Source organism: Sciurus carolinensis, chromosome 9 (genome assembly GCF_902686445.1).
Source record: "Sciurus carolinensis chromosome 9, mSciCar1.2, whole genome shotgun sequence".
Lineage (NCBI taxonomy): Eukaryota > Metazoa > Chordata > Mammalia > Rodentia > Sciuridae > Sciurus > Sciurus carolinensis.
In genome coordinates, this window is record NC_062221.1 from 17164032 (window position 1) to 17191618 (window position 27587).

The 27587-nt window shown below is 52.5% G+C and overlaps 1 protein-coding gene across 1 annotated transcript; it reads left to right on the forward strand.

Annotated features, from left to right (window-relative positions):
* The first annotated feature begins 3561 nt into the window (after nt 1-3561).
* Rbp1 (retinol binding protein 1) lies at nt 3562-26482 on the forward strand. Its single transcript, XM_047564804.1, is given in 5 exon segments — nt 3562-3708; nt 3711-3837; nt 4295-4473; nt 24308-24409; nt 26239-26482. Coding segments are annotated over 5 exon segments (594 nt in total). The 5' UTR covers nt 3562-3576; the 3' UTR covers nt 26293-26482.
* Nucleotides 26483-27587: the final 1105 nt, after the last annotated feature.

Below are 27587 nucleotides of genomic sequence, written 5' to 3' on the forward strand. Positions count from 1 at the left end.
TGTTCTGGGGCCTTGGTATCTCTTAGGGTCTCCAAGAATTGGCCCTGGATCTCCACTGCCCTTCTTTAAGGCTAATAAATGAAGCAAGCTCCCTTTGAGGCTCCTAGTCTATTTGCCTTCCCCTCCGATCATAAATAAGCCTGCCTGCCCATCTTCCCTTCACCTGTCTCCGCCTTCCCCTAGACTATCTCTTCCTCCTCCTCACCTCTCTGATCCTGGCTGCCCTAAAGATCCAGCTAGAGCCTCACAGATTGGAGCCTCACAGATCGGAGCCTCACAGATCGCCAGCCCAAACAGACACCTCTCGTCTTCCTATACTCTCCTCAGTTACTCTTCCTCTGATTTACACATCTCAAGTGGTATCAGCTCCAACAGAAACAAGCTTCAAAAAAAAAATGCTCTGATTAGTGAATTAAATTGAGCATGATAGAGTTGGCAGAGAAAAGAAATCATGATGACCCCAGATGCCTCCGCAAAGCACGTTCCACTTCAACCCACTGGACTTATATTATGGCCCCAGCTGGGGGGCGTCTGCCCGCTGCACACTGGCCTTGCCCCTCACTTCCAAGGCTCCTCTGGCTCAAATGGCAGTGGAGCTGAAGCAGCCCTCCGGGCCAAACCTCTCCTTTGCAGTTCATCACCCTGAGTGAGGTAGGTGCTCAGGGTCTCCTTACAGATGTGTAGACTGAGGCATCAAGAGACAATGTCAAGACTGTTCCACAAGACAGTGACATAGATAGCATCAAACCAGGCCACCTGACTCTGAAGCCTGCTCTGCAACCTACTCCCAGCTGCAAGAAACTCACAGCCAGCAGGGGCCATGCCGGGGGAGACCCAGAAGAGCATGAGTATACTGACCTTTAGGGGACTTGACAGAGAGATCAAGGAAAACCAACTGAATTAAGTGCTGTGCTGCCCAGCTCAGAAGAGAGAGGTCAGGTGAGCAGATGCCCAAAGTGGTCAGAAAAAGGGGGAGTGGCCAGATCTTGGTTATTTGTGATGGACAAAGGAGGCCTGGGGTAGCTCAGAGCATGAGGGGCCTCTCCAGACTTGGCAGAGGCCCAGAGTTGACTAGGTCCCCTAATTGTGTGTCAGGCACTGTGCTGGGTTTTGGCATAAACCATCTCAGGAGATGCAACACAAAGGGTGAAGGCTGGGGAGGGTGAGAAACCCAGTTGTCTGGGCTGCATGGTGCCAGAGAACAGGGGAGAGGACTTGAGGCTAGTTGTAGGTGGCCAAGGGACAGCCTGTTCACTGTTTAAGCCTCTGGCTGATCCTCCATTCCAGTGAGTCAGAATGATAAGGAAGTCCAGGGCTGTGGGCGTCCCTGTGTCAATGCCCTGGGGAATTCAGACCCAGCCCCACCCAGCCCCTGACTGAACCGCAGAGGTGTCTTCTCACACCTTTAGGTTGGGCGGGGCTGGGACAGGATGCATTAGCCACCCAGCCAAGATGAGCTGGCCAGGGAGGGACACTGAGCCAACATCTGTGTGAACATTTGACAGCCTGGGAACCCCAAGAGGTGGGCCACAAAGGAGAGGTGGGCAACAGGGGCCCGACGGGGAGACCGCCATGGCATGCAGCAAGGGCAGTTATCCTATCCCACCCGCAAATATGGCAATCTGAAGGCATCTTTGTGGGGTGCCGCTGGGATCTTGTGACTAGAGACCAGGGATGTTGCTAAACACCCTACAAGACATAGTGAGAGGGGACAGACAGGCGGGAGGGGTGGGAACGCAAGGTTAGGGAATAAGTCCATAAACTGGGCCCACGGTGCTGACCCCCAAGTGCTCTCTGTTCTAAGAAGCAATTTACCTGCAGCCCTGCCTGGCCTCTGTGGACAGGACATGTCACATTCCTCAACAAACTACTCCTTAACTACAGGAGAAATGCAGGCCCGAGATAATGTCCATAAGAGGAACCCGAGTTACCCTGAAGGAGAACACGTTTGTCACCCTGTTTATAGACCAGTCCTGAGACTTTGGTAGATAAGGATAATTCCTCCTAACCAAAAGCATCTGTAAGACTGTATGGCTAAAAATTCAATTAGAACCGGTCAGCATGGGCCAAAGTGACATAGAGTTGTCATGGCAGTGGGGACTTAAAAATCTGATGTCATGAGGCTGTCAGTCAAAAGTCAAGAGGCAGACTTGGGCAGAATTCTCTGGAAACTTCTCTGGGCGTCCCAATAAAACTGGAGTGCAGAAGAGGCACATTGTCCCTCTCCTCTCTGAGTGAGAGGACCTGTACCCTCCCTTGAGAGTGTCCCCTTTCTCTTTTCCCATCCCTTCAATAAACTCATGCCTGTTACTTTGGGGGACACGTCTGAAATCTTTCTGACTTGATCACAGGATTTGGGGGCTATAAATCGGGGGCTACCTGCTGCCTCAGTTTCCCAGAAGGTCCCAGTCCCATAACATTAGGACAGTAGCCACTACCCAACAAAGAGCTATCTGTCCCAAAAGGTCAACAATGCTGAGGTTGAGAAACACTGGTGTAGAGCAGGGGAGGGCCAGAGACACTGAAATCCACACCACTCCGCAGAGAAAGCTGCCACTACCCTGAGGATGGGGTGACTTCCTGATTCTGCCTCCTGCAGCCAGGCTAACATAAGCTTGGGGGTAGAGAGGACCTGCAAGTGCTGCTAGAGAGGAAGAAAATGTTCCTGCTGTCACCCTGCTGTCATTTGTGCTAAAAGCAATTTAAAAGAGATATTCAGTCTTTAATGGAGGGTCAAAAAGTCAACCAATGTGATTATGTCATCTCCTTGGTGGCAGAGAGAGCGGTTTTAAAAGCACTATGACATACCCACACAGGTGGCAAATAAGATGTGATCCAAGATCTTCATTGTAACACTCTTTCTAAGAGTGAAGGATCAGAAGCAACGTAAATGCACATGAAGAGGGGCCAGGCAGGGTAAACAATAGAAAGCCCGCACAACAATGGAGATGCTTGATGCACAGCGCTGGAAAGGGCCCGGAATATATTAAGTGAAAAGAGCGAAGTGCACAACTCTAGGGAGTCCTTTGCTGCTATTAAGCGAAAGAGAGGACAAAATTAACAGTAGATTGGTAATTGCTTACATTTGCATAAAGTAGTGGGTCTCAAACTTGGTTGTGCATCAGACTCAGCCCGAGGGGTTATTATTATTACTATTTGCCATATGCACTTCACATAATATAAAATTTTATTTTTATTTTTCGGGAAAGATTGGAGAGTGTCCCCTCCTCTTCTCCCCAGAGTTGACCTGCCGGGCTTCCGGGAGGCGGAGCGGAGCCTTCGGCAAAGGCCTGTTAAGTGGCCTCTTTTCCTAATCCTTCCAGCAAACCTGAGGACTCTGATTGCCAGCCCTCAAGTGGCCGCTGAGGGTGAGAAGTTCATGGCGTTCGAAGGAATCCCTGAGGAACCCAAGAGCTGGGGCCAGTAAAGAGACCTCTCGCGTCCCATCACCTCCTCTTCCTCTACAGGGGAAGCGAACGGAAGGTCCGGGACGAAGGTGGCCTGCGGCGGGGGACAAACCTGGCCCTCCGACATGCCTCGCCCCGCCCTCGCTCAGGGGGAGGAGCGACGGCTACAATGGATCCTCCTGCGGGCTTTGTGCGCGCCAGGAATCCAGCTGTCGCCGCCCCGCAGAGCCCCCTGTCCCCGGAGGGCGCGCATTTCCGGGCCGCCCACCACCCAGATCGCGTCTGCAGCCGCTGCCCCGGCACAGCCTCGAGCCGCTCCCGCCCGCTCCGTGGCCCACGGTCCCGCCACTCCGCGAAATGCCGGTCGACTTCAACGGGTACTGGAAGATGCTGGCCAACGAGAATTTCGAGGAGTACCTGCGCGCGCTCGGTAAGCGCTGCCCCGGCGCCGCGCCGCGCCGCCCGGCGGTCCCCAGAGTCCCCCGAGTCCCCCGAGCCGCCGCCCGCCTGCCTCCGCCTGGGCGGCCGCCGCCCGATGCACCCCGGCGCCGGGAAGGGCGACCGCGGCCAGCGCTGCGAGGGCGGCCGGCTGGATGCGAATTAGAGGCTCCGGGGTTGGAAGGGTTAATTGGTGGCGAGCGTCTGCTGGTTGGCTCTGGACGCGGATAATTTAATTAGCAGAGCTGGCTCTGGTTTGCTGGGTTTTGTTTCTAAAGGTTAGAGTGAGGGCAGAAAACTTTGTTGCCAAGAGGAAAAGAGAAAGAGCGCAAAGCCAGCGGGGAATCCCAACTGCATTCCTGGAACTGCCCCGGGGTCCCGCTCCCTTGGGAACGGTTCTCTTGAGTTTTCCTGCCAACTCTCTACCCCTGTGTCCGCACCCCTTGCAGATGTTAACGTGGCCTTGCGCAAAATCGCCAATTTGCTGAAGCCGGACAAAGAGATCGTGCAAGAAGGCGACCACATGATCATCCGCACGCTGAGCACTTTTAGGAACTACATCATGGACTTCGAAGTTGGGAAGGAATTTGAGGAGGATCTGACTGGCATAGATGACCGCAAGTGCATGGTGAGGATTCGTGAGCCCCGGGTGTCTCCTGCTCAGGGGATCTGACCAAGGGCCGGGCTAGTCTCCTCGGTCTGAGGGGAGCAAAGGCCCTTGTGTTGTGAAAGACTGCGGATCTTCCCACTCTCAGCCCCCAGGGTAGGCAGCACCCATTTAGCAAGCACCCCACCAGATCCAAACCGGATGGTGTAGTTCTGAGGCCTGTGGTGGTTGAGTCTCTGCTGCGTCCAGGCACTTTGCCAGGTACTTTAGACACATGACTTCACCAAAGCTCCCCACAACCTTTCAGACAGATGGGTGTTCCCCCTTTTACAGATAAAGAAGCAGTCTCAAAAGACATGACAGGTAGCCTGGCGAGGGAGGGGCGCCCTGAAATTCCAGGTCTGTCCTGTGCCCCTCTAGCTGACTAGAGGCTGCTGCAGGAAGAAAGAAGGAATACAGGGCACCACCCTGGTAAACTTCCAGTATGCCCCAGTGGGAAGACCCCCCAGGGAGCAGCGCCTTGATCTCCACTGGAAGCCCCCTGATCTGCCCATCCATGGGATGGCTGGGACTTGACCCCTGGTCACGTCCTGCCCCACCCTATCAGTGCTGGCTCCTGAGCTTCCTTTGAACCTTTTGGCAGGTCAGTACCCCTGCAGCCCAGCCAGAGGAAGCAGCAGTGGGGGAGGGGGAAGGCCCTGGGCCTCTCCTTCCCAAAGATGGGAAGCTGGTGACCAGAAGACCCCAATTAGCGCTGTCACAGCAGTTCCGGAAGGTCATCCCCAGGCCTCCAACAACATTCTCCCGTTTCTGGGATTTCTGGGAGGTCAGGGTATTCTGGGTCTCGCTTTCCTTGTCTCGGGTACCAAACTGGCTTGCGCTCACCCTCAGGAGCTGACCTCTCGCACCCCTCCCACAATTCGCTGAGGGTCTCCTTGCTGGGTCTGCTTTGTGCTCTGCACGTGGCCTGCCATTTTACACCACAGCCCAGCGAGGGAGGGCTGAACCATTCATATTCATGCTATGACTGAGGCTCAGAGGGGTGAGGAGTCTTGCAAGAGCTGGGGACCTGACCCCCTCTGGTGTGAGGCCCACAGGCCCTCACTCTACTGGGCCCCTCTGCTGATAGTCTTTACCAGAACAGGGTGGCTGAGTTGGATGGACCATGGTTGATGGGGTGCCCGGGTCTGGTACTAAGGAGCCCCCGCCTGGACAAGTCACCCCGCCTTGCTTATTCCTCAGCAGGCACTCAGGACTGGGGTCCAAGTCTGCTGTTTGGAATGATGGGAAGAGGGAGTAGTGAGCAAGGAGTGTCCTTGGAGGGGCCCCTGCGGGGAGAAGATGCTGTCGTAGGATCTGTCTTGTTCTGACTCAGTCTCAAGCCCTCTTGGTCTGCCAGAGAGGCTCAACAGTGAGGAAGGAGAACTCAGAGAGGGTCTCCATTTCCAGTCACTGCCCAGGTGTGCATCCTGTCTACGCCGGGACCTCTGCTCCATGGGGACAGGGCCTGTCTCCAGCTCACTTTGGGGTCACTATCAGGACACATCTACCATCTCTTTTCTGGGGTCACTACAACCTGCATGTGCCTTTACTTGGCTGGTTATCTTCACTTTTCGTGCCCTCCCTCATCCATGAACACGTGAAGCATTTATGGATCACCTAGTGAATACTGGTCATCACGTGCTATGTGCCCGGCGCCGTTCAGAGTTTACATTCGGTCACTTCCTCTTCACAGGACCCTTTGCAGCCCTTATTTATAGAAAGAATTTCTTGCCATGTGGCTTTGGGGAGGGTCCTAAGTAGCAGAGAGAGGATCTGAGTTAGCCACTGCTTCCCGCTCATGCTGGTCACCACACCAGGAAAAGGACAGCAGAGCAGGTGCCAATCCCTGATGTCTGGGAGCACACAGACCCACACTCCCGACCAGAGTGCTCAGCAGAGACAAAAGGACACATGTGGTGAGGGTCCAGGGAGTGTGGCCACCCAGAGGAGGGGGTCCCAACATCTGGAGGAGGTCACTTCTGCACTTACAGAGGAGAAAAGGGGGGCGGAAGGGAGGGCTTGGGACACACGGGGGTGGGGCAGTCGCCAGCTTTTCTCAATCCAGCGTGAGGTGGGCCCAACAGCTGGGCAAACTCCCGAGTAGACAGCCTTCACTCACCTTGCCATCGACTCCTGGGAGGCCCTGTGCTCTGCGTGGCCTCCACTTGGACCCTGGCAGTGCAGAGCAGCCCCTCCTGGGCAACCTGCTGGGTAGCGTGCACCTTGACACCACTGCGCTGAGCATGCTGGGGGTGGTGGAGGATAAAGGAATTAGGGCAGCTGCTGGGCCTTGGACTTGTGTAGATAGGTAGCCGCATGCCCAGAGGCCACTTTGGCTGTGGACTCTGACAGTCCCCAGGTGTCATGGGTGGGGCGATGGTCAAAATGATTTCCACCATGCCTCTGCCCCTGTGCTGCGCTCAGAACGCAGCACCCAGAGCCGCAGCCGGGAGGAGCATGTTCAGAGGACTGTACGGGAGTCTCGTTCCTTTGTTCATTCCTCTCTCTGGGTCCTACGAGGATTTCATGGTGTGACCCCCATCTTCCAGCCCTTGTGTCAGTGAGGTGATTCCTGTCCCTATGGAGCCCTGGTGGGGACAGACTGCGGCAGCCGCTCATAATGACCAGGGGCAGAGGCTCTCTCCTTAGCCTGTGAGGTCAGGGAAGGCTCCCAGTCTGCCAAGGCTTGAAGGATAGACAGGAAGTAGCCAGGCAAACGGGATGAGGGGAAGACCCAGGCCAAGAGAACAGGTAGAATTATCTAGTTCACGTTACCTCAGACCCGTCCTGCACCACAGACACAGAGGCAGCATGGCCTCCTGGATGTCCAGGCCAGTGGAGAAGACAGAGGCGTCACTGGGCCATTACAACCCGGTGCATGATGGGACCACAGGGCTGGGAGCTGTTGTCAGAGAAGTCCCCAGGACAAGGAAGAAATAGAGCGGATTAGAGGATGAGAGAAGAGCATCTCAGAGCAAGCCTGGCAGGGAGGGCTGATCCATGAGGACCACAGGGGCCCTAGCTGTGTCCCTGGCAGGCAGGAGGGGGTCCTGAGGAGTGAGACCAGGCCAAGCCGACATTCCTCCACCAAGCACCAGAGGCCCTCTGGCTGGCCCCACGCTCTTGGATCCTGCTTTTCCATGGGAACCTTATCTGTATTCCAGAGCAGCAGCCTGCTGATGGGTTGTGTGGGCCTGTGCAGTGTTTGAAAATCTTAAAGTCAGTTGCCAAAGATGGCCAGAGATATAAGATTTCATGGAAAAATCCATATTTCTAACGGTTCTTACAAAAGAATAAAAAATGAGAAGAACGGAAAACGCCAGGTGCCTGTCTCTCTGGGCCCTGCGGGTGTGGCTCCCCAGGCCGCCGTCTCAGTTGCTCCCTTTTGATACACATTCTCCAGCCTACCCACCTGGTTACCTGAAATCAAAGATCCAGGGGCCATTTGTCATTGCTGGCTCAGGGTGTTCCCTTAGAGCTAGGCCAAGGGGAAACAGCAGCCAGAGAGCCTCAGTCATGCAAATTCCGGCCCTTCCCCTGGCAGCCTGGGTTAGAAACCCCAGGAGTCGGATCCGAGCTGCTAATGCTTGAGAGCCCCTGCTGTGGAGTAAGGAACCTCTCTCTCTCTCTACCAGAGCCTCTGTGAAAAGTGGAAAAACGTTTAACATTTAGTCCAGAGGCCCCTGGCCACGGGTCCGACCCTATGCACGTTGCAGTCTGCCCAGGAACACTCCGGTGGTCTCTCCCCAGCGGAGGCGGGGCTTCAGGTCTGTGCCTCCTGATGGCTCAGCTGCCTCTCCAGTCTGGTTATGCAGATCCTGCAGGTCCCACGGGCAGCAGGGCCCTGGTTTCTTGGACTTGTACAAAGGCTGGACTGGGCCAGCAGGCACGGGCTCGTCCCTGTCTCTGGCATCCTTCTTCTCACCAAAATGCCCCTCTGACCCAGGAGGGAACTGGTAGCATTTGTCACCCACAGCCCATCGGGGTTTGGCAAGGTGGGGGGCGCTGATATCGGAAGGTGGTCTCCAGCCTCAAATGCTGCTCCCCACTCCTGGTGAGTCCCTCTGAAGTCATTCCACTCTTCGTCCCCAACACCCTCCAGAGTGAGTGACTTTTGTGGGAGAAGACTGAGCCTCAGTCAGGAATCACAGCCCTGAGCCTGGCTCTGCACGGTGGTGGCAAAAGGGACATTTGTCATCCGGCAGTGGACCCCAGGTCAGCGTTCCCTGGAGGGGCCGCTTTGTTCACTGGGGCCTGGCACCGCCCCCTGGCTGCAGCCCGGCCTTCCTATCCAGCTTTGAACTCAGGATGACCCCTCCTCGGGGCCTGCCCTCCACTTCCAGCCCTTGCTGGCTGTGGCTTTCTTTGTTTTTATTATAAAAGGGGGAAAAAAATTCAAATAGCAGCCAGAGAGTAGAGACTGAAAAGGAAAAGACCCCTTCCCCCACTTGGCCAGTTCCCATCCCCTGGAGTCGGTAGGCACTGTTACAGTTTCTAGTGGATCTATCCAGAAACCCTCCTCAAATGCATAAGCTATCTATTGATTGGTCAACTGGTCAATACCGGTCAATATTTGTATCTAAAGCCAGAAGGAAGGAAGGAGGGAGGGAAGGAAGGAAGGAAGGAAGGAAGGAAGGAAGGAAGGAAGGAAAGAGGGAAGGAGGAATCTGCTTTTCTGCACATAGTTTTTTTTTACCCCAAATATTTCTTAGGCATCTTTCCACATTAGCATTAGGATTTTTGAAATCCCTTTTTACCCTGTGTTTCCTTCCCTCCCTCCTTAACTACCTTACCTCCCTCTCTCCAGCCACCTGCCATCTAATTATACATGGAAACACATGAAATCCACCCAGCCGCTGTTACTGCTTTGGTTTAAACTCTTGCCAGCCTTGTGATCCTGCTCTTGACCCATTAAAGGGATCTTCTGGTTCTTATGTTAACAAACACAAGGCCAATGGCAAAATTAACTCCCTGGGCTACAGAACTGAGAATTCCTTTGGATTTTGAAGCCTCTGAGAGCCGACCCTGCCCTGATCAGGCCTGGGCTATGAGCTGGGGCCCTTCCAGGCCGGAAACACAGGACCTCTTTCATGTCTTAGCTAAAGTTCTCCGACCTTTGAAACGGGTGTCAGCAGCATGCTTTTGAGGATTATAAAAAGAAGAATTAAAGCAACCCAGTAAAATGCACAAAGCAGCTTTCGGAAAAATCACGCTGGTTTTTTAGGTTTGGGGTTTTATTAGGCAGGAACAAAGGAAAATAACACGAGTTTTTCCCAGGCCTGCAACAAGTGCTGTTAGTGTGTTTTCTCCTTTGGTCTCCATAACAAATGCTGCCCTGCAAGTATCCATCATGCCCACTTTGCAGACGCAAATCAAGGCTGCGGGGGGCGGTGCATTCTTGCCCGATGCTACCCTGCCTGCTGTGGCCGGGGAAAGGATTCTAATGTGTTTGTAAAGCTGTCTACCATGAGCCTGGGACAAGGAGGAGGCATGCTGGTAGAGTCAGCATAGCTGGTTTTGAACCCCTTCATTACCTAACAGCCAGGGCAACCTTAACCAATTAGACACACTGCCTCTGTGTGCACATCTGCAAAATGGGACCATGACTGCTGTCTTGTAAGGCAAATTCTGAGGACCCTGGAGACAGTACAGGGGACGAGGCTTTGCTTAGTCATCACACCACGGGGACTCTCCTGATATCCCAGAGCATGGGGCAAGGCTTGTTCAAATAGGATGGCCAGGTCTTTACTGAGTGAGCTGTAGCAGTTTGATTTTCTGACTGACATTGCTTCCCTGAACCCCACCCAGAGAAGCACCTCCTCTTTGGGGTGGTAGTTACCCTGTGACTCAAGCTGGACCCTTTCCTTAATTTGGGGATCCTGGGAGAGGAGTGATTCTACTCCCTTGGAGATTGATAAAGTGGTATGATGTAAGCTTGGGACTCTCTGAAGCCAGCCCCTCTCTGCTGCCTTCCATGACAGCATGGAGAAGTCCAACAGAAGGAAGAGACTAAGATGAGGCCAGGAGAGTGCCAGAGACAGAGACAGAGAGGCGAAGGGAAGTAGCATGGGAGGGGTCCTGGAGTTCCTGCCACTAGACAACCCGAGGCTTCCCATGTACTTCAGTCAAAATACTCCGTTTCTTTGAACCAGTTTCCTGACACTTGCATCTGAAAACATCCTAAGACACCCAGACTCCAGAGATCACAAGTGGACCACATAAGTAGAACAGTAGTCCTCACCCTGGACCACGCCCCGCCCAGAGTCTCTAATTCAGCAGCCCTGGGGTGGGCCCCAGCACTTACCTTTCTGACGAGCTCCCAGCTGACCCCAATGTTGGTTAAAAGACCATGCTTTTGATCTCTAGGAAGGAAAAACGAGGAAGCAGCAGGCCCCTGCCAGGTTCCTGTGATGTTCGTATCATGATCTCGTGCTGGGGTTAATGGTGCCCAGTTCTGAGGGATGACAGAGAGTGGAGAGGAGCAGTCCTGCAGCCCTGTCCTTGGGGCTGGCAGCGCTGCCTGTGAACACCAGTCTTGAGGCAGCCCAGGAAGGCTGCACCTGAGGCTCCAAGTAAGTGGAGATTGTGCAGCTGAACAGGTAGGGTGTGACAGCAGTCAGGAGCTTTGGCTTTGAGTTGGACCTGGATTTGAATCCTGGTTCCAGTGTCCAGCTGTGCTTCCTCAGAGGAGGTACTGTTTCCCTATGATCCCCTGTGTCCACGTGAGTAAAGCAGAGTTCGTGGTAGTACCCATTTAACAGGATTGTCCTAAGAATTAGATGTGGTAATAAATTACTTCAGTTTTATACTGCCATGTAGCAAATCACTCTGAAACCTAGTGCCTTAAAATAAGTTACTTACTTTGTTCCCACATCTGCACTTTGAGCAGGGCTCAGAGGGGGTGGCTTGTTCCTGCTGCAGGCCTGTCAGCTGGGAGCTGGAGGATTCTCTTTCCAGATGGCACACTCTTGCTCACTGTCCACTGGATGCTTGGGCTTCCTCACAACATGGCAGCTAGGTTCCAAGATCGAAAATCTCAAGAAAACAAGGAAGAATCATATGACATCTTTAAGCTATCTAACCTTGGAAATCACGGTGTCAGTCCATTGCTGCAACAAAATGCCTAAGGTAATCAACTTTAAAAGAGGAAAGGTTTATTTTGGCTCACAGTTTCGTAGGCTTCTGTCCATGGTCTCTTGGCCCTGTTGCTTCTGGCCTGTGTTGAGGAGCCCATGGCAGAGAAAGCTTATTCACTTCATGGCAGAAATAAAGAGGAGAAGCCGGGGTCCCAGTGTCCCCTTGAAGGATATGTCCTCATATGGTGAGAAGACTTCTAAGTGGGCCCCACCTCTTAAAAGTTCCACCACCTCCCAATAGCACTTCAGGCTGGGGACCACGGCACCTGGGCCTTTGGGGAACACTTATCCTAACCTCGAAGTCACAGAGCCCCACCTGTCTTCTGAGGGACCCAAGCTCCACGTCATCATGGGGTGTGGCATGGTCCTAGCAGAGCATGCAGGGTGATGACCTAGCAAAGGTCAGTGTACCACATACTTGCCACGCTGTCCCCACGGTGCCTGGTGCACAGTGAGGGCTCAGTGGGTTTGGTACGTGGTTCTCTGGTGAACCTCGGAGGTCAGACAGGATTGGGCTGTTCTGTTTCTGACTAATCTTGTGTAAGACCCTGCGGGGCTGGGAGAGGAGTGGCCCCTGGTGCCTGAGTCTGTCCTCTGCCCTTGGCTGGAGCCTCCTTGCCTCCCTGGCCCAGCAGAGAGACTGGCATGTGGGCTTGAAGGGGAAACAGAGTCCTGTAGAATCCCTACAAGTGTTGGGGTGCCCCCAAATATCACCTTTAGCCACGCGCCCCCTTCAGAGTCCCAAACAGATGGGTCTGACGGGGCCAAAGCATGTTCCAGCCTGGAGCTCAGCGCAGGAGCCTCCTGTGCACTGGCCAGACCATCCCAGCCTCGGGTTTCTGGGCCCTGGTAGTCAACCCGGGCCCTGGCTCCACAGGGCTGGCACCAGAAGAGGTGGGCGAGGCCGGAAGCCCTCCAGGCACCCGGGGGATGTTTGCAGACGACCTCTGCCAGGGTCATTGGAGGAGAAGGGGGCTTGAGGGAGTAAACGCCCCTGTCTGCACAGGCCGGCCCGTGGCCAGTCGTCCTCTGGAACGCAGCCCCTGCAGCCTCGGTCCTGCTGCAGGCCCTGCACTGGGGCTCGGGGATTCATTGGTATTTTTTACTTGGAATTGATTGAAAACTCCTCTGAGAGAAGGGACTGTGCCTGATTCACAATAGCTCCCCTCCCTGGGAGCCATTTTTGTAGTTGACGAATTGACTGTGCCAGAGAGAGAGAGAGAGAGAGAGAGAGAGGAGTCCTGCCCCTTGGCCTCCAAAGGGGAACCCCAGGTATCTGTCATGCTGTCTGAAATTCCACAACTGGAATTTCACTGGAGTACATTTATATTGACTAAGTACTCAAAGATTTTCTAGGTGTTTCCTTTAATAAGCAGACACCTCAGAGCAACAGCCACACCAACACAGGGATGGTACTAATCTCTCCCTCCCTCCCTTCCTACCTACCCTCCCTCCTTCCTTCTCCCCTTCCTTCCCCTTCCCTCCTCTCTCAACCTCTTCCCTTACTTCCCCCTTCCCCCCTCATCCCTCTTCCCTCTTTCTTTCCTGATCTGAGGGTCCAGGGACAGTGTAGGGTTACTGCAGGTAAGAAGATGGATGTGAAGGTAGGAATGGCAGAGAACCCCGCATACTCAGAACCCACCTTCACCAGCTTTGTGTGGAACTGGCCCTGCATCCAGAAAGTCGAAAAAGAAAAAAAAAAAAACCACCTGTCTGGCAATGTGCAGTGAGTCAGAAAATCATTTTACTCTTTGACTCAGAGACCCCACTAACTGAATTATATTCCAGGAAAATCATTCAGAAGAAACATCAAAAAACCCTGTTTATCTATTTGGACAAAGGTATCTGTGTGTGGCTCTGTGAGAATGATCCTCAACCACCACATATGCTCCCTGAGGGCCTCCTGTGTGGCCATGCTGTCCGAGCACTGTGTCATTGTCCAGCTACCCTCCCATTTATTTATTTACTTTTTTACTTATTTATTTACTTTTAGTACCAGGGGTGCTTAACCACTGAGCCACATCCCCAGCCCTTTTTATTTTTTTATGTAGAGACAGGGTCTCTCTGAGTTGCTTAGGGCCTCACTAAGCTGCTGAGGCTGGCCTTGAACTCGCGGTCCTCCTGCCTCAGCCTCCCCAGCCACTGGGATTATAGGCATATGCCACGGCACCGGTGCTGCCCTTCCATCTTCTGAGCTGAGAACTGAAAGTCCCGCCCAGGGTCAGAGGACTGGTTAACTACTGCCTCGGGTTTTGACTTCAGCGAGTTCTGACCTCTGGCTTTTGTGGTTTATAGAGCAGGCTGTCTCCTGCTGGTGTTCCTAAAGGCCAAGTCATCATGGGTGGTTAAGAAGACTGTGGCTTTTTAATTCCGTAGACCACTACGTAGCCATGTAAATGATCACTGTGAAGATAAAAGAAAGTGTTTATGGGCAATTAGTCAACGAGTTCCGTGGATTCTGCTTCTTAACTTCTCTTTCCTCCCTTCCCCATCCCACTACTCCGAAGAGCTCTTGCCTGTGATAATAATAACAATAATAATAACAATTAGCATCGCTTGTGCGTACTGTGTGCCAAGCTCAGCGCTTTCTGTGGATTATTTCATTTAATTACTGCAGTATCTCCGCATCGATCTCCCTTCCACCATCCTCAACGGTTCAGCCCATCCTTCACGTGCTAAAAAGGGAACCCGATCATGCTGCTCCCTGCTCAGCACCCCCAGAGGCTCCCCAGTGGGGACCGGCGGAGGCCAGAGCCCGTGGGCTCTCCAGCCCGTTCCCTGCCTTGCACCCTGGGCTTGGCCCCATGGCGCCCTGGCGGGTACCTTTGCCTGTCATCCTCTCAGCGTCTCAGCTCACTCCCCTGGAGGATAATTACCCCCTGGTGGAGACCCAGCCCAGACAGCGCCTCTGTCCACTGGGATTTCCCTTCCCTCCGCCATCCCTCCCTTTTGCCTCAAGGTCGCTCTGCAGGTGCTGCTCTCAGGGCAGCTTGTTAGTGCATCTGAGGTTCCAGACAGGAAGGGCTCACACCTTTGCATCCTCAGGGCCTCCAGTGTGTTTGCTAAATGAGTATTAAGTGAAAACAGCAGAACAATATAAAAGGTAGTCATTGACTGTATCACTGCAAGATCCACGTTAATCCCATTTAATGAAAGCCGATGTTTGTGGAGTGTTTCCCCTGTGCCAGGAATTCTAAGCATTTTCTGTACGTTAATTCTTTTAATCCTCACAACAGTTCTAATGATGAAGGTGCCCACATTCTGCTTGCATTATATAGGAAGAGAACGAGAAGCAGAACAGACACATTGGGTAGCCGTGGGAGCTAGGATAGATATCCTAGATTCCCATATCTAGGCAGGCTGGCTTCAGGTCATCAGTAAGGAAAGATGGGACAGTTGTTATTTTAAAGGGTCAGAGCTCTGGATTTATTTCTTTATGAGACTTTTGATATCTCAAACACAGTGTCCCCTGATGCAGTACTGGTGTTATAGGATGGAATTGTCAAATGGGAGTGAGGTTTGAATTGTATCCTGTTCTTCCCCAATAATGGAGGCCACCTTGCTGACTGAGAACCTCAGATTCAAGGAAGGTAACTATTCCCAGCCCTCCTATACCCACTTGTCTGTGGCCCAACTCTGTTAGTTTTCCATCACTGTGACAAAATACCTGAGAAAATCAACTTAAAAGAGAAAAGATTTATGATTCATGATTTCAAGGTCACTTGGTCCCATTGATTTGGGCCTTTGGCAAGGAAAACATCATGGCAGAGAGTGCACAGTGGAGCACAGCTGCTCACTTGATGGTGGCCAGGAAGCCACCTAATATGCCCACCAGCTGGGGTCCAAGCTCACAACACACGAGCCCTTAGGAGGCCTTCTAGATCTAAAAACACTACCATCACTTCTCTGGGCCTCTCTCTACTGGTCTGCAAAATGGAAATAATTATAAAGCAGGGATACCTACTTCATGGTAAGGATGAAATGTGAATGGCATGTGGGAAAATATACACTGCCACCAATCCCATCAGCGTGAACTCTCACCCTGGCACCGTCACCTCAGAAGACAGATGTGCATATGTGTGAAGGGTAACCTGGCCGTCGAGGGTCATGGGGAGAGAGAGCATGGGGAAGGTGTGTGCTGCTCCAGAGCCACAGAGAGCGGGCTGGCAAGGCCAGAGCAGAGGGCAGCACTGCCCAGCGCTGTGTGTCCTGCACTGAGACAGGTCCTGTGTCTGCGCCGTTTCCCCCGATGGCTGTGCCCCGGGGCAGGTCTCCCTAGCCCCAGTTTGCAGGTAGGAAAAGGGGACTCCAACAGTGGGGTAAATCGCCACATCACCCCTCGCCCCGCCCACCCATTTCTATGAGCCAACTTATGGAGGAAAAGGCAGCCATGCGGCCTAGATCTTTTGTCATCAAACAGAAGAGGTTTGTCACCTGAAAAGTGGAGTGCCCCTAGAGTGCTCCCTGCCGGCCGTTCTTTCCACAGACAATACTGTGCTCTTTCTCTGCCACCAATTCTGGCAGCGGGTATCCTGCATTGAGCCGAAGGACCCGAGCCCCAAGTCGCTCTCTCAGTCCCGTGATCCTGACCCGCTCATTCTTCCTTGGACACTGAGATTGCACCTTTTATCTTCTGGGAACCGTTTATTTCTTTTCACTTTGAAAGATCAAATTTAAAAAATAAATAGACCAGAAACTTCCATGGAAGAGGCACATTCCTTGGGCACTCTGGCAGGACAGGCCCTCACGTAGTCCCATTCTCCCAACCCCCACCCACACCCCCATACGGCACCCCATGCTGGCGGAACTGATAACAGGCTGATTCCTGGAGCCTGGGTGGCCAGGGTCAGAGAATAAACAGCTGAACTTTTCCATGACCCCAGCTGGAGCCACAGAGATGAAAAGAGGAAGAAGGGAGGCCATGAGCCATGAGCAAATTCAGGGTCTGGCTTCATGGAGAATGTGACGCCAAGAGACGTCCAGCCAGGCAGAGCCTATTCAGAGCTTCCCTGTGCAGCCCCAGCTGCTGCTGACGGCCCAGCTTTTGTCCATGTTGGTCCCTCTGCCTGGGACCCCCTGATTCCTCTTCTTTCATTTTCTACTTCTTAACCTAATTCTGTGGCTTTTTCTGGCACCAGGTCTAGCATTACTTCTAGCCACACCTCCTCCAGGAAGCCTTCCCTGATGGGCCTCTGACCCCCTCAGAGGCTGAGGAGGCACATTCCTACTTCCAGAACTTCCTGGCACTTTCTGCTCTGCTGGAATTCTGTCTGCTGTCTTCTGCGCCAATGGTCTGTGAGCCCTTTGCCTCACTTACTCTCAGTTCCTGAGGCTGCCATGCAGCAGGTATGAACCCCATGGCTGCCGAGCGCCCTTGCCTTGTGCAGGACTGTGCTGCCAAAGTCCACTGCTCATCCACGGGTCAGCGCAGGTCAGGGAGCTGCCGGCACAGTAGCTGAGGGCCTGTTTCATGGTGAGGTCCTCAGCCCTCAGTCTGCAGCGCTGTGACCTGGGGAGGGCTGTGCCTGCTCCAGGAGGTCCTGAGGAATCAGCTAGATGTGATCCATACTTAACACCCAGCCTGGCACTTAGTACTGTGCATGTCATTATGGTGACCGTGGTGACAGTTGATGTCCTCACTTCCACCAGGAACCCTTCCCCCTCCCCACCCAAGGCAGGGCTGGGTGCCACAGACCTGTGACCTTCTCCAGTCTTGCTTCCCATCTCCCCGTCCAGAGCCTGGGCCTCTGTGGGATTAAACACTTGACTCTAAACACTTTCTGAAATATTTAAGGGAAACATGTGTCAAGATGATTATTCTGTATTTTTTTTCCCACTTTATTTGTTCTGAGAATCTTTTTATCATTTAACTGCTAAGTTCCTCGTGGTGGAATCATATTTTTCCAGACCCACAAAGGCCTTGTGGCTGCCCTGGTTCAAGGTAGCTGCTTCTAACAGCTTTTATGCCTTTAATTACTCATTTGCATTTTGAGGCCTTATTAATTTAGTTTTAATCTGCTTTTACGGTACCCTGGCTCCCCCTCCCCCACCCCGGTCTGTGCTGATTTCCGGTCATTGCTGGCCCCCAGGAACAGACCAGGAGGATAGAAGCCACTGCTGTCCACTTGCCAGCGTGGCCTCACAGGAAACTTGTGGACTTGGCTGCAAAGAACTGGGTTCCAGTTACAGCTCAACCCCTAGCCCTAGGTGATGGGCTGGTCGCTTTTCAGCCCTAACACTTTAAGATTAAGTGAAACACTGTGGGAAACTCCCAGCCCTGTACCCGTACCTTCCCTGTGGCCTTCCCTGCCCTTCCCTGCCCTTCCACCCCGTTGCGTACTTAACAAAGCCCCCAAGACTGTGTTCATCGTTTTCCCAGGAACATATGTGCCCTAAGGGGAGAAGCGCATGTTAAAGCCAGACTCCAGGAGGAGGGGCCAATTTGCATCTTTAGCCATTCACAGGATATGCAGGAAGTGTCCACTCGCTGTCCGGTTTTTAAATTTTACTCCCAAATCTAAAGAGTATGGGCTTTGCTTGATGCGGTGGCCCACGCCTGTAATCCCAGAGGCTCAGGAGGCTGAGGCAGGAGGATGGCAAGTTCAAAGCCAGGCTCAGCAACTCAGCAAGATCCTGTCCCAAAATAAAATTGAAAAGGGCTGGGGATGTGACTCAGCCGTTAAGCACCCCTCTGTTCAATACCCAGTACAAAAAAAAAAAAATGAGCATGTGCTTTGGAGTCCACGCTGGGTCAATCTCGGCTCTGGCCTTGGCTAACAGAGTCGCCATGGGCTCCGGAACCACAGAGACACCAAGACTCTGTCCCACCCTCCAGTGGTGGGTCCGTGAGCAGAGGTCCTGCTAGGACCAGTGGACAAGTGGAGAGAGCTGGGCCCTCCGCCATCGCCATCCCACTTCGAGGTGAGGTCCTCAGTCCTCAGTCTGCAGTCGGAGGGTGCGTGAGAGCATGGGGCAGCTTTGATCGATGTCACCAGTGTCCTGGCAGCAAAGTGGGGTCCCGCCATTTGCAGGTCGTGCCAGGTCACTGCCACGGGATGGTTCCACTTAGCGGGAACTGTCTGTCCCCAGCAGTACTAGTCATCTGAACTGGGCAGGTGAGCCTGGAACCATCACGGGAACAGGGTCACTCAGGCTTTCTCTGTCACTGGCCCCCTGTGCAGCAGTGCCAGCTGGGGTTTGTAAGTGGTCAGGGGAGCTGGATAATGGCTTTTGAAATGACAGCCCCTTGTCATCGTGGTGCAAAGCTGTCTTCATTCATCTGTGGGCAAACGTCTCTCTCAGAAAGCTGCTGACACAGCCCAAGCCATGGAGGTTATTATTGGTTCTTAATAGAAAAGTTAGGCCAGGCTTGCTTACAAGCAGCTGCCTGGGCCCCAGGCCATCTGCTCTTTCCAGTGGTCTGTGGGCTGGGAATTTCTGCTGAGGAGCCGAGTTGATGGTGGCCGTCCCCTCCTTGTCCTTGGATGGGTCTGGCTTCATTTCTAAGGTGGGGTCCTGAGACCAAGGTGGGGCTGGGGTGGGGGCAGTATCAGTCCCTGTCCCTCCCATGCCCACAGGCATCTGCCCCTCCTCAAGACTTGAAGATATCAGGAGTATCCTCCTGCCTGAGATTCCCCATGGGACCCTGGTTAATTGGATCAATGTGGGAACCTGGATGAGTGACCTCTTAAAGCCCCTTTCCGATCAGGTGTTCAGCTAAGTCTGAATCCTGGTCCCAGAGGGCTGACTGCTCCTGCTAAGCTCAGAGGAAGGGCACAGCTACGCTCTTGGGTCTTGGAAAAGGTTGTTATAAGAACTTACATTTTGTTTGACAAGAAAATGAATTAGCTTTCCTACCACGCCTTCCCAGTGTTTCCCTTTGAGTTGTTTTTGAGTAGTTTACCTCCTCCTTGACTTTCTCCTTCTCTTCTCGGTTCTCTTTTCTGCTTGCTTGCTTGCTTGGTTTTTGTTTTTTTGTTTTGTTTTGTTTTGTTTTGTTTTTGGTGTGTGTGTGTGTGTGTGCTGAGGATGGAACCCAGGGCCTCAAGCCTGCTAAGCATTCACTCTACCACTGAGTTACATGCCAGCCCATTTAAGCTAAATCTGATCCTAGGAGAAACAGCTGGTTTATTCCCAGAGGATACAAAGCTTGAAAAGTCCATTCCCACTCTAAGCGAACACAGGTAATACAGTGGGAGAACTAAGCCAGCTTGCTGGGTCATCACAGCTGTCCATGGGGGGTTCCAAGTAGATTGTCCATGTAAACAAACTAGTTAGAACTTAGGGGAAGCAGGCACCGCAGAGCCCCTGGGGCTGGCTCAGCAAGGTCTCCTCTTGGATCCAGGTATCCCAGAAGGAAAAGGAGCTTCAAAAAAAATCAGCCACAGTGGCCATCACTGACTGCTTCACTAACACCCAACTCTTAAAAAAATTTTTTTGAGTTACTGTTTATCTTGGACATGCAAACCCCATGCTTGTCTAAGCTCAGGCTCACGATCGCCCTTATCTGGTCCTCCTGTAAGCCAGCCCTATGCATCTTATGTATATTTTCTCTAATCCTCAGAACAAACTTATAAAGTAGGTATATTGTTTATCTGGTACGATGTGAAAAACCACCCCAAAACTTAATAGCTTGAGACAACCACCATATAGTCTCTTGATGCTCTGCGGTGACTGGGCAGTTCTTTGCCTCCGAATGACTGTGCGCGCCTCGGCTGCCCTCCAAGTGGACCGTCTCTGCAAAAGAGACTTGATCTCCTCAAAGCATGGCAGCTGGGCCCCAGGAGGGCAGGGCCTCAAGAGGACTGGCCCCTGACTGGCATGTGCTCTTGAAAGCACTGCTTGCTAATGCCCCAGTGGCCAGAGCAAGTCAGCGGCCACGCCCAGCCAGAGACGTGAGTATCATGTGTTTCACATGGGCCACCAGTGAACCATCTACCACAGTCAGCCTCCTAAGCCTCTTGCAGGGAGGACCTGAGGCTCAGAGAGGTTGGTCCCATTGCCCAAAGTCATCCCACGTAGCCATGAACAGAAGACCCTGCTCTGGCGGATGCCAAGGAACATGTTCTTTGCTGCTGATGCTGGCTCCACCTTATATTGGTTGAGGGGACATGGAAGGAGGGGGCAGGGACTGGGAGCCTACTACATATGGCAGCTGAGCTTCCAGGTCTCTAACTGAGAGGGTGACAACGGTTGAACCGAACCAAAAGTGTCTCTCCAGGAGCCTGCTCAAAATCTCAGCACCAAGCTCACTTTTGTTTTCCTGCAGTCCCCAAAGACTTTAGCAGGTGTCTGGTAGGCACCTATCAGGTGTCCTACCCTGAGCTGGGAAACAAGGGGGCATTGAGTCATGCAAGGTCCCTCTGCTGAGTGACTCTGATAAAATCACATAACCTCTCTGAGCTCCACCACCCCTTAGATCCAATACAGACAAAAATAGTCAGTGCTGTGTCCAGTTCACCCAGGATCAGAGTCAAGAAGGGCTTGTGGCTGGGAAAGGGCTTTCTTGGAAACTGACATGGTATCAGATGATAGGGATCCTTCCCTCCAAGAGGTCTGATCAGTAGTGTTCTCAAAAGCTCTTTGTACAACCCAGTAGGCTTCTGCTCCCTGCATCCCTTGATCTATCATGATGCCTGATATTTTACTGTCTGTCACTCACTGGGGCTAAGGTATTATTATTGTTTACATCCAAATGACCCCGTTAAAAGGTAACAAGCTTTCTGGAAAGGGGGAGACAGTAATCCAGGAGCAAAAGCCTGCTGTGCCCATAATGAGCATCTCTTTCCTAGTGGTTCTTTGGCCCTGGTGTTGGAGGGTAAACGGGTGTGAGCCCAGTGGGGATCAAGTTTGGGACACTTAGCAAAAGCTTTAATATGCACACTCTTCCCTTCCACAGTTCCTCCTTTGGACATGTATTCTGAGAAAGTAATGTGTTCAAAACTATGTATACAAGGAAATCTTATTTATAGTAGCTCAGAATTATCAATTACCTAAATATCCAGGAATTTGTATTGGGTTAAGTAATGGTATGTATGGACATGAAATACTACCAGGGCCAGGTCCTGCCCCTGTCACCAGGATAGTCCCCCGGGGCCCTGCACTTGGGAGGGCTCCTCACTTAGTTTAATGCTCTGCTGTTGCCATTTTTAAAACCTTAATCATTTTTTAGCAAGAGCTCCTCATTTTCACTTCATGTTAGGCCTTGCAAATTATGTAGTCATTTCCTGAATGTTACATAACGTTTAAAATAATGCTTGAGGAGACTATTCATTGAAATGGGAAATTGCTTCTAATGAACAAAGAAATGAGACTACAAACCCCTACATGGTGCAAGCCTAATTCTGTAAAAACAGAAACGTGTATGTTTTGATAGGAAAACAAAAAGACTGGACAGAAATGCACCAAAATGTTAGAGCAGTTATCTCTGAAGAAGCAAGATGACAGGTATTTGTTTTATTACCATCTTCTTCTCTGGGCGTCTTTTCTGTGTTCCCGTACGGTGAGGGTGACACACGCATGGACCTTTCTAGTAGAGAGGGAAAAGCCTAAATCATGGCTGAGAACCAGCGAGTCCTCTTGCTCCTCCAGTGGACTCAGGGGCCCTTCACACCCTGAGTGGGTTTCTGGGTAAACACACAGCGGGAAGATCGGTTGCCGGCGAACCCCGCGTTCATAGAAACTCATTGAAGTTGAGGACTGATTTCTAGGTCTCCATTTCCTGTCACAGGCCTGGCACAGATGACAGATCCCGAGAGTGGACTTCTTGCCATATTTGTGGCATAAGATCAGTGGTAGCCTTTAGCTGTGACAGTCTCATCAGACATTGGCCACACTTGTCTTGGACGTGGGACCTTGCAGGACTGGGGCTAGACATGGGCCCTGATGCCTCCCTCCCTGCCACTCCCAGTTCTCTCGGTGGCCTGTCTCCCTCTGGGAACAGGTTCCAAGAGCACAGGTCACTGTTAATCCTATGTGAGGTGGCGGGCGCACAACCTGCTCCCCCTGCCTACGTCCTGCATCCTGTGTATCTCAGCCCAGGCTTCATCCCGACAGCAGAGGGCAGTGTGGGTCAGCAAGTCCAGAAGGGAGGCTGGGGCCATGGGTGGACAGTGAGGGGAGGAGGGGGTGGTCCTCCAGGAGGGGGTGACTCCACCCACTCCACTCAGTTCCCAGATTTCTCCTTTTCTCCCAAATCTGTGCTGTATTGCTAACTGCCCTGACCCTTCGCTGAATAAGGCAGGTACACAAGAATCTTAGAACCTCACTCTCTAAAGCCAAGGCTTCTGAGTTAGTGACCTCAAATGACAGATGGGAATGCAGGAACCCAGACAAGGAATGGACTTGCTCAGAACCACACTGTGCTCAAGGACAGAGTTCTTCCCACTGCACAGGGGAGTCAGGGCTCAGAATGAGAAGCTGCCCCACATGGAGAGGCTACTCAAAAGGAGGTGAGAGGCCACAAACATGACACATGCCCACTGCCCCTTCATGCGCCCAGCCTTGGGATGTGGGGGCCAGTCGGAGCGAGGTGACCGTGGCCACGTGGAGGAGATAGCATTGCCTCACCTCTGAATGCCCACACTTTACGGCCCCATCTTCCTGGGTGGGCTTGCTACTCCAACAAGACCAACTCTCCCGTGTCCTCCTGCCTGTCTTCCCTGCAGCCTGCTCGACCCTGGCAGGACACCCCGTTCTCAGGGGAGATGAGACGGCTCAGGGGGGTGCGGGATGTGGGAGGTGTCCATCAGCCCTCAGCCGTGCTCCGCTCAGCTCAGACAGGGAGTAGGACCTCCTTTCCCACACGGTTCCAGGCACCTCCTGATGAGCTCAGACCTCACCCTGTCCCCTCTCAGTGACACCAAGAACTATCTCCCTGGGCACCTCCTCTGTTTCTTTGGGACCCAGTTCTAGTGCCTCTCCTTCCCTGGACTCCATATGGGTTCCCTCTGGTCACAATCTCTAGTGACTCATGTACCCTAAAGAAGCAGTATAGCTGGTGGGGACAGGACTTCACAGCCCCACTGACCAGTGTTCTGACCACCTGGTTGAGGTAGGCAAGTTCCTTAACCTGGTCTGTCAAAAGGAGATGCCAACCCATGCCAATCCAGATGGACCATCAGGAGGATTTAGACCCAGCACAGAGAGGGCCTGGTGGGGCAGACGCGTGGCTCCTGGCTGCCACTTGTACCTACAACTGGCTATTTAGACCTAAGATCATTCTTCTGGGAAAGGAAGACTTCTTTGAGGGCAGGAGTGGGGTGTTTCGGGTGACCCAGAACCTAGCAAAGGTTGACCCCATGGACAGGAAGGTACTCAGAGAAGTCCAGCCCATACCAGCAAGACGCAGGAAAACAGTCCTCACGCAGCCCATGCTGGGGCCCCAGCGGCCGCTTCCCCGGCCCCATTCTCAATCCTTGCAATGACAGTCCAACCTCAATGACATCTCCCCTCCTAATTACCCTTTTTAAATGAAATTTGTGAAGGTTTTCATAAATTTTAAAACTGATTTGCACACTTTAATAAAAGCATGTTGTAGACAGGGACTATGGGGCTGCAAATTTTCTATAGTGAAATGAGCCTGAGCACATCCTGGATTATCAAGTTTGGGGCTGTCTCTCCCCTGCTCCCCAGGGGCCCCTTGCTCAGCACTCACAACTCTGCTCCTTGCTTGGCAGACCACGGTGAGCTGGGACGGCGACAAGCTGGAGTGTGTGCAGAAGGGCGAGAAGGAGGGACGTGGCTGGACCCAGTGGATCGAGGGTGATGAGCTGCACCTGGTAGGTTCCTAGGGGCGCCAGGTGTGCCCCAGAGGCCCTTGTCACTGTGGAGGTCTGGATGGATCTTGGAAAGAAGCACCATGGCTGGGCCTTGATTCTGCTCTGAAGCTTCTGTTCCAAGGGCCTGGAAAGAAGGCTCAAATGATTTTAAAAACCATGCAGTGTGTTGTCCAATCAGAGGAAGCAGAAGAGGAGATGCATGTTCTAATCATCAGCAATGAGCCAAGCCCACTCCTAGTCTCTTTCTAGTATCTCAAAGTAGGAACGTGAACCAGGCATGAGAGCACACACCTGTAATCCCAGGGATTTGAGAGGCTGAAGCAAGAGGATCAGAGTTCAAGGCAACTTAGTGAGGCCCTAAGCCACTTAGAGAGACCCTGTCTCCCAATAAAAAATAAAAAGGGCTGGGATGTGGCTCAGTGGTTAAGACCCCTGGGTTCAATCCTTAGTACCACCCCCCCTCCAAAAATGGGAGTATGGTTCCTATTTTGGTGATGAGGATGTTCGTGACCAGCAGCCAAGGAAAATTTTCCAGGCTTCTCCAAGACATGATATCAGCCTATGAAAGGGGAAGGAAAAGCTTTCCCCAACTCAGAGGTGACCCTAATCACCTGTCCTCCACCCTGGGACATCAGGTCCAAGCCACTTGCATTGTCTACTCTCTGGGAAAAGCATACGTGGAACCAGAGCAGAGACTTTAGCTCCTGGAGAGCTCACATAGCACAAGTCCTCAAGCAGAGACCTCCTATCACTCCTCTACTCCAGAAACCGGTCCAGGTGACCTGGGTTCTAATCCCAGGCCACTCACCAGACACCCTTGGGTAGGTCCCTTCCTTTCCGGGTCTCATCTGCCTAAGAGCATTCTGCGAAGATCTCGGGTCTTCAAGAGTTTTGAGAAGCGTGAGCACCGTAGAAAGGCGCAGGCTGTTCCGTGTAGAGGTGGCCAGCCTCATGCAGACAGCCTTGACCCCACCTTGAGCCAGGCTCCTCCCCGGGCCTTTGTTTCCTCAACTTCAGAGCAAAGAGAGTAGATGAAGTGACCTTCATTATCCTCAGCTCAATAGTTCCATGGCTCTGTGCCAGAGGTTGCAAACTGGGGGGCTGCAGGCCTGCCTTATCGAGCCCTCAAAGAGCTCCAGACTTCTTCAGCCAGCAATTTAAAAGTTAGGACATGTCCCACAAGTATGCAGATTTCCAGTCTCCTTCATAAAACCTTGGAAGACGTAGCAATAGGACAGTGGTCGCCGCCTGGCTGCATCCAACACAGGCTGAGCAGGGGCTGGTCCTGTGGGCAGGGCACGGGCTGTCCTGGCTGCATTTTAGAACTGCCTGGAAGTTTTAATACTAGTCATTCCAAAACTCCACCCACCGAGACACTGATGGGCTGGTCTAGTGGAGATCCGGGCATATCAAGCTCCACAGGTAACTCCAGCGCTTGGCTAAAGTTTAGCATCCTGGTACCACATTGCAGCCCTGTTCTTAGGCAACCTATTGAGCTATTCTGTCTGTGCTTCCAATCCCAGATTCAGACTCTGTCCTGGGCTCAGGCCTACCGTTTCCAGAGCTTATTGGCCTAACAAGGATAGTGTGGTAGGGAAGCATCCAGAGGGCCTGTTGGCCAGCTCTGAGCCACATTTACTTCCCCAGCCATCTCTGTCTACAGGATGCAGAGAGGCTGATCTCTGCTGATCCCATGCAGTTGACTTGCTAAGGAATTAATGAAATCAAGTCATGGGGAAAATAGCAGCCATCTGAGTATTTTCAAAGTTCCCGCCCCTAGATGCTCCGACACTGCTCTGGCGAACCACCAACATCTGCTTCTGTTGCAGGAGATGAGAGTGCAGGGCGTGGTCTGCAAGCAAGTGTTCAAGAAGGTGCACTGAGACCTGCAGATGACCTTGGTCTCGAGGAATGAGTGGCATGGACTTGCGGGCAGATCTGCCTCTGCGCAGCATGGGACAGAAGTGTCCAGCCACTCCCAGGCACCTGTTAGCAGAATCTGTCTCTTCACTTTGTCCTTTCTCCTTTCTTTTCTTCAAACAAAGCCATTTCAATAAAGTGATCTGTCTGAGATGCTGGTTTTGGAGAAGTCTCATATTCCACTGCTCACTTTTCTCCAGGGTTTCTGAGACCCCCTTTTCCTGATGCCTCCCCCGGGGCAGAAGGGAGACATTCAGACATGCATCTGCAGATTTAGTGGAGGTTGCATCCCTGTGTCTTACCCCAGGGCACAGGCTAGGTGTCAGGCATGTGTGGACTGACGTCCCGTCATCTGTAAATTAAGTACCCACCATATTCCATGTCCAGCCAGAGCTAAAGTTTTGTGAGATCCAAGAGGCAGAGAATGCCCCCCACCTTGGGAACAGGGGACCTAGTCAAGGAGGTCTGACTGACAGAATGATGTCACAACTGCACCGCACACAACATTGTGAATGAAATAGAACTGGACAGAACTGTCAGCCCCAAAGCAGCTACCTATGAGATTTGATTTCAGAGGAGTCATGAACACATATTTCACCTTGAGACCATCCCAGCCCACCTGTAGATTGTTATAAAGCTTTTCTTTCCACTGTTCTACAGGAGGCCTATCTTGCAATTCCCCCTAGAAGAGGAAGAGCAGCCTCGTGTTCCTCTGAAGTATAAGTGATTGCTAGCCATGCCTTTACACAAGGAAGCTCCGGGAAACTGCAGGAGTGAGGAGGACGGAGACCCCAGGGAGGGAAAACAATGTGGAACAGGAAGCTTTGTACGCAGGACACCAAGGTTCCCCTGACAATCTGGTCAGCTGTGCCCTATTCCTTGGAAATAGTACCGGGTAGGATCCACAGGAGCTGAGTTCAAATCCCAAGTTCACCATGCCTGGGATACCACCATGCCCCTCTGTACCTCACTTCTCCAGCCAGAAAACCACAATAATAAAGCCACAATAATAACCTGCCTCACCTGCTGCACAGGTAGTTGTGAAGCCTGTGATGCATATGAAATCTGCAGACAGTCAAGCACCAGACCAGTGGCTCTCAGACATGTTAGAGCTCCTGAGGAGCTTTCCAAAACGCCCTGTCCCTAGGCCACTTCTGGGATCTAGTTATATATGAATATCTCGAAATACCAGCATCTTTACTTTGTTAAAGCTCCCGAGTGGTTCTCATATGTAAGTGGTGTTACGGACAGCTGTCCT